Source organism: Panthera tigris, chromosome B1 (assembly GCF_018350195.1).
Source record: "Panthera tigris isolate Pti1 chromosome B1, P.tigris_Pti1_mat1.1, whole genome shotgun sequence".
NCBI lineage: Eukaryota > Metazoa > Chordata > Mammalia > Carnivora > Felidae > Panthera > Panthera tigris.
The window spans coordinates 145843600-145857962 of record NC_056663.1 but is presented as its reverse complement, the minus strand read 5'-3'; the positions used below and the strand labels follow the sequence as shown (position 1 = coordinate 145857962).

The window sequence follows — 14363 nt, the reverse complement described above, 5'->3', positions numbered from 1 at the left end:
TGGTCACTTAAGACTTTCTTGTCAGTGCTCATCTGTAAAATGAGGATAACAGCATCCCATTCATAGATTCATCAAAATTAAATGGCCTAGGGGCGCCTAGGGTGGCTCAATGGGTTAAGAGGCTGACTTCAACTCAGGTGATGATCTCATGGGTCCTGAATTCAAGGCCCTGTTAGGCTTTGGTGCTGACAAAGAGCCTGGAGCCTGCTTCAGATTCTGCGTCTCCCTCTCTCTCTGCCCCTCCCCTGCTTGTGTTCTGTCTTTATCAAAAATAAATAAACATTTAAAAAAAATGTTTTTCAATTAAGTGGCCTAATCCAGAGTGGCTCAGTCAACGTTAGGTATTAATATTGCTATGTTGTTCTCTCTCAATAGTTTCAATGCCCATCATTACATCAGGATAAAACAGATTCAGAAAATTGATAGCTTTTTTCCATATTAGACATGAAAATTGCCGTAAAGACCTCTACTAATGAAATCCTCTCACTTCACAAAATAAGAAGCTGAAACTTGAAGATGGGGTAACAGAACCCAAATCAAAACTGAAGTGTCATTGAAGGCCCTCTGCGCTTTGTCCCTAACTTCTTTGCAATATCATCTCCCGTATTAGCCTATTGAAATATTCTAATGAGCTCACTATACCCAACTTAATCATGCCTGCCTTTAAAGTCCTACTCAACTGTTCGCCCCCAGGGAAAGGACTGCTGCTTTCTATTTATACAAATCCAACCTGGCCCACAGGGCCTATCTCAAGGCCCATCTCTCCCAGGAAACCTTCCCTGCTATCTTGTCCAGAGTACAGACCAATGGTATAAGTGTCTTAGATCTCATTGTCATGCTTTGTCTGGATAAAAGTTACAAAAATCTCTATGGGTGAAAAGTTATACGCTTCCGTCATGTCCTTTCAGAGATTTTAAGTTCCCTGGGGCACAGGTGTGGCATCTTAACTATGCTTAAATGTCCCCAGCATACTACAGTCTTTGGAGGAAAAAAAAAAAAAATCAATGGCTATTTTTGGGAAGGTGGATTCTTGAGAGGGAGTGCTTTCACTGTATGCCATTGTGTCTGTGATCTGGGATCATCTTAATACCTTCATGTATTCAGTCACAGAAGCTCACAACTGAGGACAGGCAGCTTGGTATCTGTCTATGTGTTGTGGAATGATACCCAAACATCTCCTAGAGATTACTAAAGGCCCCTAGCACATTTCAAAGACCACACTATAGAACAGTAAGAGAACAAAAGCGTTCAGTAGCACAATCAACATTACAAAACCTCAAGTGACTACAGTACAAAGCTCGCACATATCACAGCAATCTTTAGCTAATCTAATTAAGCCCAAGCTACAACTGGTACACAAAATATTGGAGTACTTGTGGTTGATGCAATGTGGTTTGAGTTCCCAAGCAAGGAAGAGAGCAGGGAGGGTATGATGGTTGAGTACTAAAGGTCTGGAGTCGGAAAGCACTGTGTTTGAATTCTCATTTCAAGCTGATGCACATTTTGCCATCTGCAAGCAAATTATGAAAATTAAGGCTGACAGGTTGTCAAATGAGGGTAATAACTGGGCTCAAATAAGGTGGTAAGGCACATAAAAGGCTTATACCAGCTATTAAGATTTTAATAGATGAAAAATTAACTGATGTTATTATCACTGTGACCATCACCATCTAGCTAGAGCTATGGAAGTTGGAAGTGAACTGAACATTCTTTCCACCTGCCAGTACCTCTCAGGCCTCACCCACCTCTATTCCTGCCCCAGTCTGGTGTTTCTGATACGGTTAGAAGGAATCTCCAAGCTCCATGTCAACCGAGGGCCTGAAGTTCAGGCAAGCTGTAAGAACCCATACTCTATTACCCTACCCAGATGCTGAGATTCTCTCCCAAGAACTGGTTGATTACTATAAAGAGACAGTTCACACAGGCAATTTCCTTTTTCAGGTATAAACTTTCAGTATGCAACAAACTGGCCACAAGAATGAAATCGAATAAGCATTTTCAAGATCTGCTAAAGAAGCAGCTCCAACAACAACATTTCCAAATCCTGAGCTGCGGGTAGGAGAATGACTTTCATCAGAAATGACAGGAGCCAGCTGCTCCAGGAAAGATGTGAGCAGGGTGATGAGTGGACATTAAAGAGGGCACCACACACTGAAGGGCTTCCCAAGGCTGTAAACACAAACAGAGAAGGGGACCCATCTTCATTCAAAGGCAACTAAAAGTTAGTTGTGACACATGCTAAACTTCTGAACACAGCCAAATTCTTTTCCTCACTTCATCTCCTCTAGGCTCTTATCACCGCAAGCCGGAGAAACTCTTTGAAGTCTTTTATTTTCGTTGCAAATCTACTTTCACAGTCAAACATTTTTCATCAAGCTATTGGAGGGGAGAAAAAAAATAAAAGCTTGCTTTTTTTTTTTTTTACTCATTAAGAAAGAACAAATAGTTGTGAACTTAAAAATTCTCCTCATTTTTTTAAAAATCTGGCTTTTTCATAAATATTTGTTGCAATTGCACAATGTTTATGTTCAAGAGAGTCACTTAGGAAAGAACAGCACGTTCTTTGGTGTTCCAGAACATGACACCAGGTAAGAGAAGATCTTTGAAGGAAAAAAAAAAAAAAAAAGTGAAAAAAAAATGTTTTAAAGAAAAATGTCCAAGTATTTTCTTTGTTTGCTACATGTTAAAAGGATCAAAAAATCAATAACAGAATAACAAATAGAGGAGTCTTTTGGTTTTTGTGTTTTTTTAATGTGAGGCCCCAATGCCAAAATGTTAACATTCTGATCTTAGCTTTAAAGAAGGACGTCTACCAGTTATATTTATCATCACTGGAAGTTTCACAGACTCGAGAGCTGTATTAGACATTCTATACATTAATATTTCTCATACGTCTCACAATTTTTTGATAGATAATACCTTGAAAGACTAATATTGAGCCTAGAATTTAAAGCCAGGAAAATGAGCATTTGTCCCCAGGGCCAAAAGCTTAGGAAAATATGACAGATAAGAAACGTGAATAGCATTTTAAAGGTTTTCCCTGAAGCTTCCTTGTGGTGATTATATTTTCCAAATCTAAAATCGTCTGGCTCACAGTATGACAAAGGTATGAGAAACTGGGACAGTCCACTGGGCCACTCTAGTAGCTTCCTATTGCTGTTGTAACAAACTGCCACAAACTCAGCCACTTGAAACACAGTTCTGGAGGTCAGGAGTTATCCTACAGTTATCTACAGTTCTCCTACAGTTATCCTACAGTTCTGGAGGTCAGGAGTCTGCAATAGGTCACATGGGTGTTCACAGGGCTGCATTTCTTCAAGAACCACTGGGAATAATCTGTTTCCTTGACTTTTTCCAGCTTCCAGAGCTCACCTGCATTCCCTGGCGTATGGTTCCCTTCCTTCATCTTCAAAGCCAGAAACATCAGACCAAGTCTGTCTTTTGCTGCCATCTCTCTAGTTTTGTCTCTATGGTCTCCCTCTTCCACTTCTCAGGACATCCCCCAATAATCCAGGATAGTCTCCCTATTTAAAGGCCAACTGGAGCACCCGGGTGGCTCGGTCAGCCAAGAATCTGACTCTTGATTTTGGGCTTAGGTCATGATCTCCTGGTTCATGAGATCCAGCCCACATCCAGCTCTGTGGTGACAGCGTGGAGGCTTCTTGGGATTCTCTCTTTCCTCTCTCTCTCTGCCCCTCCCCTGCCCACATGCTTGCTTGCGCTCTCTCTCCCACTCTCAAAATATTTAAATATAAATAAGCATTAAAAAATAAATAAATAAAGGCCAATTGATTAGCAACTTTATTTTATCTGCAAACTGAATTCCTCTTGCCATGTAACATAACATATTCACAGGTCCAGGGATTCAGATGTAGACCTATTGTGGTGGGGAGGGGGGAGCATTATTCTACCTACCACAGCCATCAGATCCCATGCACTATGCTGGGAGGCCCTCACATGTGTTCTCTTTGGCATCCATCCTCCTTTTTCTTTAACTACATCCCAGTATTCCCTCAGGTAACCAACCCACATTCCACTCACAATCCCTATAAGTCAAGAGTAAAATGTCCCAGTTCAGGCCAATCAGGGCACTGCATCCCCTGACCATAGAGAATCGTTCAAAGCCAAGTAGCCAATAAAAGCCCCACCAGGAATTTTTGCTGGAGCTGTCAAAAAACAAGTGTTCTGTGGGACGCTTGGGTGGCTCAGTCAGTTAAGTGTCCAACTTCAGTTCAGGTTATGATCTCACAGTCTGTGAGTTCAAGCCCTGCGTCAGCTCTGTGCTGACAGCTCAGAGCCTGGAGCCTGCTTCAGATTCTGTGTCTCCCTCCCTCTCTGCTCCTCCCCCACTCATGCTCTGTCTCTTTCTCTCAAAAAATAAATAATCATTAACAAAAAAAAAAAAAAGTGCTCTGCTTACTGGGGTAAAAGGTAGAATGATAGCCCAGAGATGCTAGTGACAGTCTTTGCCACAACCTGAGGCACGACCAATCATATCCTGATAAAGAAATAAAGCCAAAGCAGGAAAATGAGAAAGAAAGAAGAGTAGAGGGAGGAAAGGGAGGGATTTCTGACATTATTTGAGCCCTCAGTTCAGCTCTACCTGACTTTGATTACCTGATCAATTTTGTGTTCCTTAACCAGTGTCAACTGGGTTCCTGTTATTTCCATCCAAAGGAGTCATGATTAATATAGGAACTTTCTCTTAATGAAATGAAAAGGACTTTTAACAAACAAGGTGAAAAGAAGAAAGAATTGTGTCTTGCATACATGAAATATAGTTGGTACAGAATCCATATGGAATAACTGTTTTTGTACCATTCATTCCTTACCCAACTCCTCCCTCCACTGCCATATTCCAACGAATTAAGCAACAGTATATTGAGTTACCAACATTAAGATAATACATGAAAATAGAACTCTCAAAGAGCTGTCACATGGTGAGTTGAGTGGTTGGAGAGTTTACAAGTCCTTGACACAGTAAATTAAGGTTCCTGGAAATTCATGGTGGTAGACAGACCTATCAAAAATGTACCGGTTAGAAAGAGGTGGCTCTCATTGAGTAAAAGTGTTTTAAAAAGCACAAGACTAAGATATAGTACTAATAATAGCTATTGTTCTAACTTGCTTACCAAGTGCCAGCATTTTATGAATCCTTTATAATTCTATGAAGTAAGTAGTAGTAATATGCCTATGTTACGTAGAAGAAAGTGATGCCTTGAGAAGTTAAAGTCATCAGCTAGAAAGTAGTGGAATCAGGCTTTTAAACCAGAGTGAACAGAGTCTGTGCCCCTGACCATTTGATAGAAGCAAGGCAATGAAAACTAATAGGTCCTCTCCTGGATATGCTGGTTATGTTTTAGATTAAGGAATGGACTTTACATGAAAAAGAGGTATTTTTACATATAAAAGAAAGAGAACTCAAACTCATATGAATAATGACTTCAATCATTCTTTTTAATTTGTATGCATACATATATAAAAATATAAGTACTAAATATGAAGAAAATTTGTAGGAAATGGGATTTAACATCTAAGATCCCAGTATTTGAAGATTCATGTATTTAATCCTATGTTACTTCCTACGAGTTTCCTAAATGTTATTTTTGGTTTACCAGTCACTTCAAAAACAAGATAGACTGTTTCATGCTGTTCATAATTTATTCTAAATTCCATAAAGATTCATCATGCTAAATTTGTGGCAATCATTTTTATAAACAAGAAACTGACATTACCACAAAATCTCTCCTAAGGATTTACAGTTAGTCAGCAAAATCATATAAACATATTGGGAAAATTATGATGGATAAATTACATGTGGGAACAAAGATTCCTAAACTAGGAAACTCTTCCCATGCTTTACTAACCAATCGAAAGAATATACAGCTCTCAAATTCTATGAGGTAGATGAATCTTGTCATAGTACTAATAAAATTTACAAAACATTTTTATAATTGCTCTTAAACCATGAACCAGGGTACTTGATAACTAGAAAAATAATTCATTGCATTTTTCAGAGATGGCATAACCAAATATTTAAAAATTACATTCAGATTTAAGAAGAGCAGAACCAAAACTAATTTAAAATGGACATTTTAAAAAATCAATGCTTCCCTATACTACCAGTAAGAGTTCAGGTCCTACAAACTTCAAAAGCCATCTGCCAACACATATCATGTTAATTTGGTTTTACTCAGCCAGCAGCTTCTAGAGCTTTCTCCTAAAGTAGTCATTTGAAAAGCAAGCTGTGTGGCAACATTCATTATGAGAAAATAGGTATTAATAAGTACATAAATTAAGGTTTATTAGGATAATGAGATTAAAATGATGTTCATAAGGATTTTGTAGTGATGTGGAAAATTTCACTAAAATACCAAACAAAACAAAAACAGGTATACAAAAATAACCTACACAACATGTGTATTGAATGATGACTGGGTAACGGGTGCCTTGGTGGCTCAGTCAGTTAAGCATCTGACTTCGGCTCAGGTCATGATCTCACAATTTGTGAGTTCAAGTCCCGCCTCCGGCTCTGTGCTGACAGCTTGGAGCCTGCTTCCGATTCTGTGTCTCCCTCTCTCTCTGCCCCTCCCCTGTCTCGTGTTCTGTCTCTCTCTGCCTCTCAAAAATAAATAAACAAGTAAAAAATAAATAAATAAATGATGACTGGGTAAGAAGATGCTAAATTGGTATTTAAGATGATTGTCAAAAATCTGGGGTATACAGAAAAATTAAAGAAGACAGTTATAATGGGCACATGTAAAACATCTATGTTCAGAAAGAAAACTAATTAAAAAGAATAAACAATTTGTAACAATAGCAGCAGCACAGTTTAGGAGTAAAAGCTGATATCTATGGGAGCAACATGAAAAAGAAGCTTCCCAAAATTCTGGCATTAGTGTTCCACCTAAGTCATCACTGTTACTATATTCAATCCAAGTAGTGTAACCAAACTCTTCATATTGAAATCACTCATGATTTTACCAGGCAATTTGGCATTGTCCCTAATGGATTTCCAAGGTAATCTGGGTTGGCTCCCCGCAAGCAAAGAATGCTTAGAGATAATCATCCTGGAAGCAGAAGTGACCATGGGGATTTCTTAATATTTCTGAGCAATATTGTGATTATTTGGTACAATGGCAAGAAAAAACAGTGAAAGTAAGGGGAAGAAGTATTTCAGCTAAACAGCAATAATAATTTGTGGGTACTAAATTAACATGCTACACTTCATAACCTCTTCATCTACAAAGCTTAAAACATTTAATATTACCCATTTTGATGCTTAGTGGAGGGGTGGAAGCTAAATCAATAAAGTCAAGTGCACAATCTTTAGTTACAAGAAAGAACAATGGCTAAATGGGTAGCTATTCTAAATTTTACAAAAGATCCCTTTAAATCCCTTTAAGTCACACTTTTTAGTATTGCTGCTGGCACACTGGGTTCATCGATTTTAAGCTTAGGTTATCTTATTTCCCCTGATGCCTGGAACAAGGCAAATGATCTCAAGTAGACATTAGTGCAAAGTTAGTGGGCATTCCAAACCTGTATGTGATTCAGTTCAATTTGGCAAATCTTAACCAATAGATGAGAGACCAATAAACCCAGGTCCCTGAGCTTTGTGGAGTGCAATGAGAAGTTACAAGGAGTCTTGATAACATTGAATAATTAATTGGATAGCCATTATGACCATCAGCATTTTCTTGAGAACCAATTAAACCTGGAGAGGGGCACAGAACAAGAGCATTTAAGAAAATATAGAACACAGGTGAATCCCAATATAATGCCCTGCTCACCAGATCTATGCATTGAATAACAAGTATTTGAGGACCCATAGGGCACCAAGCCCAATTTTATACACTGGAGATACAGCAATCATCAAGACAAACTGTTTGCTCTCATGAGGTCTACACTAGTAGAAATGCCCACCACAAGCCAAGGACTAGGTGAAGTGACTCACACTAAACCTTGAAAACCAAATAAATACCTGCAAATGATGAAAAAATCTCTCTCAATAAACTGGATATTTGAGAGGACAAGATTAGCAACTTTATTTTGTTAAGAATGAAATGGAATGGAATTTGAAACTGGGAAACAGAAATAGGGCAGAGAAAGATAGATATGCCCTGATTCCAAGAGAGGGGGGTAAGCAAGGGAACTCAGCACAACACCAAACCCTCACAATGATTTTTCCTCTAATGATACTCAGGCAATATCTAAGTGGCAGCTTATGAAACAAAGGACTCAGAGAATTCTTTTGCAGATTCTCCAATTTCTACAAAACCATGATTATTTCCTAAGCCACATGTGTCACAGAGCAAGGCTCCTTACCCAATCAGGCCAGCCAGCCAGCTGCCCACAATTACCTTAGGCATCCCACCAAGGCCATATTCTGAGTCAGAATGAAAGCGCTCCCTAACATGCCACAGAAGTATGTTAATGACCTCATGAATCACACACATTTACACAGTGCATACACATTCACACATGTACCTATATGCATGTATATGCATGTATGGGTGTATGTATATATATAGATATATGTATGAGTGTATGTGTGTATGGGTGTAGATAGGTAGGTAAATTGTTCCTCTCTGGTTGACAAAGGAGCAGAGAAGTAGGTCAGAGATCAAAACCTATTTACCCATTTTCTCCAGGGTGAATCATACTTTCCCACATATCAAGAGGGCATTTTAGGGGGCGCCTGGGTGGCTCAGTTGGTTAAGCTGCCACCTCTTGATTTCGGCTCAGGTCACGATCTCACAGTTTGTGAGTTCGAGCACAGAGCCCTCATCGGTTCCTCTGTCTCCCTCTCTCTGCCCCTCCCCCACTCGCTGTCTCGTACTCTCAAAAATAAATAAATATTTAAAAAAAGTTTAAAAAGAGGGCATTTTCCCACTGGGTAGAGGGAGAAGGAAAGAACAATCGCCTGTCAACACACTATCTAAATCATATATTTATACATATTCTAACCTGCCCCATCACAACTGCCCTCTCTCTACCTAAATAAAAGCCTTCCTACGTTAGAGAGCTAAAGCGTTATTAAGCACATTTTCATCATTTTCTCAAGCACATGTTGTGTGACTGTACTTACAAAAAGCATTTAAAAACTGGCAAAATTAACCAATCCTGTCAGAAGTCAAGCAAATGGTTACCTATCATGGCGGGGGTGGGGTCGGGGGAAAGGATAGTGCTGAGAAGGTGGCATTCATGCTAGTAATGTACTTACTGTTCCAGAAGCTAGTTACACAGGACTGTTTGTTTCATGAAGAATCAGCAAGGGGTACACTCATATGCACTATCCTGCATGTATATGATACCTCAACAGAAACTATGTTTTTTAATTGAGCTTCCTAATAGTTTATGGTTTGTCACTAATTAATATTTATGTCTTCCTGAGACATTAAATTATGCAGAGAAACTATTCAGAACCATGGACTCTTCTCTAGCCAATTTGAAGACCAAGAAGTTAATTAACTCTGCAAGCCTTATTAGTCTTCCCTAATTGTACCATTCATCAAATGGCACCTCTAAGAGTGGTTATATAAAACCACTTTTAAATTTATTATTGGAAAAAAATTAATTATATGTAGAGGAGGGCATTTGACCAAACTTCCAGGCAGGCAACCCCCTTACACATGGGGACAAGGGAAAGACGTCTCATTACTACACACATTTTTTTAAATGTATTTTTAAACCCCTTTCAAGAGCTACATAAATGATTATAACCCAAAGCCAAATGATAGCTATACTTTTACTATCACAAGACTCATGAATCAAACCTATTTTTATCTTTATTTCTTTTCTTCACTCGACCTGAAAATGGTAAATAAAAGTGATAGAAATAAAAGAGAGAATCCCCATAAAGCCGAGGCACTTGGGAGTAAGCAAATCTCCAGCAACACAATCCAAGAGTCCCCTGCCCTCCCCTCTTCCATATTGCTACTTATCTTCTTCCTACCAAATTTAAGCACACCTGTGCCACTTCCTTCCCTGTAGAAACCAGCAACCAACGTGATTCATATTAACAAAAGGAATGGGCCAAAGTCTAACTCAGGGCCTTTTACAGGAGAGCATGCTGATTCTATCTGAAAATTTAATCAAAGCAATATACTTTATTCCTTTGATAGAATGGGTAATCTTTTTAAAAATTTTTTAGGCTTATTTATTTATTTACAGAGAGACAGAGACAGTATGAGCAGGAGAAGGACAGAGACAGAGGGAGAGAGAGAATCCCAAGCAGCCTCTGCACTGCTCAACGGACTGAGCCACCCAGGCTGCCCCTAAAATGGATAATCTTAAAACCGCTTTAAAATTTACATATTGAAAAGTTGGGATGTGTAAGTAATCAAACGATTAAGCAATAAAAAAGAAAGATAACTTTCTCTTCTACTTGTTTTGAGGATTTTTTTTTTTTAAATCCTTCTTTAAAAAGATATATGTTGGGGCTTGGGTGGCTCTGTTGATTGAGTGTCCGACTTCAGCTCAGGTCATGATCTCGCAGTTTGTGAGTTCGAGCCCCGCGTCGGGCTCTCCGCTGACAGCTCAGAGCCTGGAGCCTGCTTCGAATTCTGTGTGTGTGTCTCTCTCTGCCCCTCCCCTGCTCATACTCTGTCTCTCTCTATCTCTTAAAAATAAATACATGTTAAAAATTTTTTTAAAAAATTTTTTAAAGATATATGTTGATGGCTAAATGTCATGAGTTACAAATGACAAATGTCTTCACAGACGCTATATATTTAATGCAGTTCTCAGTCACTCTCCTCTCCTTTGTCCTATTCTTACTACTGAGGTCTAAGCTTGGGGAAGAGTTCCAGCAATGCCAAAGATTGCACACGATAGCATTCTGACATATGCAGATAGCCCAGATCTTGGGGTTCCTGCATTAGTTTGCAAGCATGGAATCCTCTTAGCTCTCTACTACGCACTACAGCAGGTAGCTGCAGAACCTCTCAAGTTTCAATTTCTTCAAATCTAAAAAGGGCACAATGGTGTATCTACCTCATAATGGTTGTGAGAATTAGATGACATAATCTGCGCAAAGCAATTAACACCGCCCAGAGCAGAGCACATAGGCAATGACACATAACTATGTTTGCAGTAATCAAAACTTTTCTTCTAAAAGATGACTTTACAATATCACTTGACAAATACAGAATTTACAGAGAATAATATTCTGCCAAAATGAAAATTTATCGTTTAAAGTAATCCAAATTAAATGTATATAAAAAGACTTTGAATTGAGCCTGTCTTCTGGCCAGATGACCTTCAGTCTCTGAATTCAGAACTATTATATTATTATAAACAGCTTCAAAAAAAGAAAAAAAAAGATCACGTGGACTTTGGAATGACCTGTTACAATTCACATATACTCTCTGAGCCTCAGTCTTCTCACCCATAAAATGGGAGTAATTCCCACATCACCAGGTAATACTGAAGTTTTAGATGTTATTTGCAAACGCCGAGCAGTATCTTACACATTAGCAGATAATTGTTGTAAAGTAGGTGGAATAAGATAAGTCATCGGAGGGCTTATTTAAAGCTGGAAAAAGTTTATGGGGCACCTGTGTGGCTCAGTCAGTTAAGCGTCTGACTTCAGCTCAGGTCATGATCTCACAGTCCGTGAGTTCGAGCCCCACATCGGGCTCTGTGCTGACAGCTCAGAGCCTGGAGCCTGCTTCAGATTCTGTGTCTCCCTCTCTCTCTAACCCTCCCCCATTCATGCTCTGTCTCTCTCTGTCTCAAAAATAAATAAACATTAAAAAAAGTTAGAAATAAAGCTGGAAAAATTTTAAGAGAAAAATTTTCATCCTGTCTTTCATTTTTCCCTTCTTTGTAGCATTCTTACACTTTGCTTTCTGTTCTAATCAGATATACTCTTCCTAAAGCTACATAAATTGATTTGACTTATCTCCATGCCTTATTCCAATCTCTACATCATCTGCCAAGTACCTACCAGTGGCTTGTCCAAAGACAAGCCTGAAAAAATTGATGCATAAAAAAACCCAACTGCAAATTTTTATACCACTTTAACTCAACCTGAGAAAAGTGGGACCTTCCTCCAGAAAGAAGAAGAGAAGAACAGAAATGTTCCTGGACGACGAATTATTTTTTAACCACCAATGGGAGAAATTTCAGAAACAATATTTTAATTAGCTAATTTCATCCCTTTCTTTCTACCAAGATAAGAATGACATCTGAGAACAAGGCTTACCTATTTGCACCATTTCTTCATTACCAGCCTGGAAAGGAGGGGGGAAAGTAAAAAGAAACAGTTACTGGGTTTCATCTTATCACCTCGTGCGTTTTATTTCTACCATTAATGCTTTTCAGGGGCTAATCAGGAGATGCTGGAGACGAGGACTGGTGCCTAAAGGCTGCACCTTGGTTTGTGGGTTCTTGGGGCAAGAGAATGAGCCATTTCAATAACAGTTTGTTACAGCGAGTTGTTTGCCCGTTTTAATTTTAATATTTATGAAGCCAGCAAAAATAAATACTGACATTCAATATTCTTTTCTTAAAACTCAGATACTGGGTGAGGATTAGCAATGAAAATCTCTAGCTAGAAGGGGGTCTGAGGTATCAGATTTGAGGTCAAGAATCAACTAGACATTCTTCGAGTTTTTAACCTATGGCCAGACCAGGCAGAGCAGAGAAGCTACAAAAACTCACAGAGAAATTCTGTGCTCAAAGTCCCACCGGCCCTGAGCTGATGTGATTTACTACAAACGGCTTGGCTCGTCCCGCTGAGCCTTCTCAAGGACTCTTCTAGGCGCATCGGGCTTCACCTTGAGTCTCCAAAGGGTGGGTGGGGGCTGGGCCGAAAAGAAACAGAGCCGCACTCAACTTAGCTTTAAAAGAGGAGGAGTTGTGCAGAGGGGGAGGGGAGAAAAGCGGCCGGCGCCTCCAGCCTCTGCCCACGAAAACGCAGGGCAGGAAACGTCCCCAGCCCCCCTCCCCAACTGTCAAACCCCAGCCCGGCCGCGGTCCTCCCAGGACACGTGTCTACTGGATCGCTCCCTGTCCGGCCCAGGGACTTCCTGAAACCCCCGCCTCCGGCTGCCCGAAAAAGCTGTGAGTCAGTGAGGAGGAGAGAAAGCCCCGCGAACCCGACTCCGGCGGCAGCAGCCAGAGCACTGGGATCCCGGACCCAGCGTCCAGAACTTCATTCAAGCGCCCAGACCGCCCTCCGGAAAGGGGAAACCCAGATGGCCCGGCGAGGATGCGAATTGGCTGCAGTTTGTCACCAGGAATTGTTACGAATGCCGCAAAAGGGGGGGGGGGAGCCCTAGGTGTGACAAGCCTTGGGCTCCCAGAGGCAGAGTCATAACCCCCACCCTGCAGTGCAACCCCCCACCCCAGAAAGCCCCGCACGATGCGCCCAGCCCTCAAACACCGGTCCTGAACGCACAAGATAACAGGGAAGGGTGGGAGGGGGGAGGAGGAAAGAGAGGAGGGGAAAGAGGGGAGGAACTTTTTCGGGAAAAGGTTGGGTTTGAGTTTTTTCTTGTTATTATTTTCCACTTACTTGTCCATCAGCTGAAGTCCTAACCTCTACCAGAGCGGCTGCTATCAACCAAAGTGACAGGAGAACCATCACGAGTCGAGTTCACTTTTCAACTACTGGACAAAACAGATGCCCAGAGCAAACCCCCGCCCCCCCAAAAAGAAGTTTCTTAAAAAAAAAAAAAAAGGAAAAAGGAAAAAATGCAGAATAAAAAAAAAAAACTGATCTTCTGTGATTTGCTTCAATGAAAATGAAATTTGAGCTCTGAGACTGGCCCCCTCTGCTCTGCAGTTCTTTCCACTTCACCTTCTCACCCCGTCCTCCCAAACAGAGTGTGCAGGAGCGAGAAGGTGCTGCGAGCCGGGCACGGGCTGCGCCGGGAGAGGGGGAAGGGACCAGGGGCTTCCAACTATCTGCGCCCGAAGCAGCTTTTCCTAGGCTTTTCGAGCACCATTGGTCCCTAAGGTTAGCGCGGAGAATGCTTGGGTGCCCTGGAGCACAGCAGGGGGAAGTATTAGCGAGAGAGACGAGCGAGCGGGAGCGGGAGAAAGAGGCAGCGAGAGGGCGACTCCGCCGCTCACACAGAGGTGGGGGCGGGAGGAGCCGAAGGGGAGGAGGAGGAGGCTGGCGGAGGAGGTGGGAGGAGTGGGACGCTAGCCGGCTCCTGTTGCTCGCAAAGCGGCGGTCTGCTGGCTGCCGGCGACCCGCCGGGCGCTAATAAGGCGGCCGGAGCCCCCCGGGCGGCCCCTCCCGCCGCGGCGCCCACGTCACGCGGGGCCGGGGCCCGCGCCCCCCGCGCCCGCCGGGATGGCCGGGGCGGGTGCGGCCGGCGCGGGAGGACGGCGAGTAGTGGGGAGGA

At 41.4% G+C, this 14363-nt stretch overlaps 1 protein-coding gene across 4 annotated transcripts in view; it reads right to left on the bottom strand.

Annotated features, from left to right (window-relative positions):
- Positions 1 to 13632, bottom strand: part of ADAMTS3 (ADAM metallopeptidase with thrombospondin type 1 motif 3) — a 258656-nt gene extending 245024 nt beyond the window's left edge. For 3 of the 4 annotated variants that reach the window (XM_042984395.1, XM_042984396.1, XM_042984398.1), the window contains exons 1-2: positions 13526 to 13632; positions 12212 to 12239 (exon numbers count right to left, since the gene is read on the bottom strand). In XM_042984395.1, coding sequence (XP_042840329.1) covers positions 12212 to 12239; positions 13526 to 13594 — 97 coding nt within the window. In that variant the 5' untranslated portion in view covers positions 13595 to 13632. Of the gene's footprint in view, positions 1 to 12211; positions 12240 to 12669; positions 12780 to 13525 lie in introns of those variants that run through there. The other variant, XM_042984397.1, reaches the window with a different exon arrangement.
- Positions 13633 to 14363: the final 731 nt, after the last annotated feature.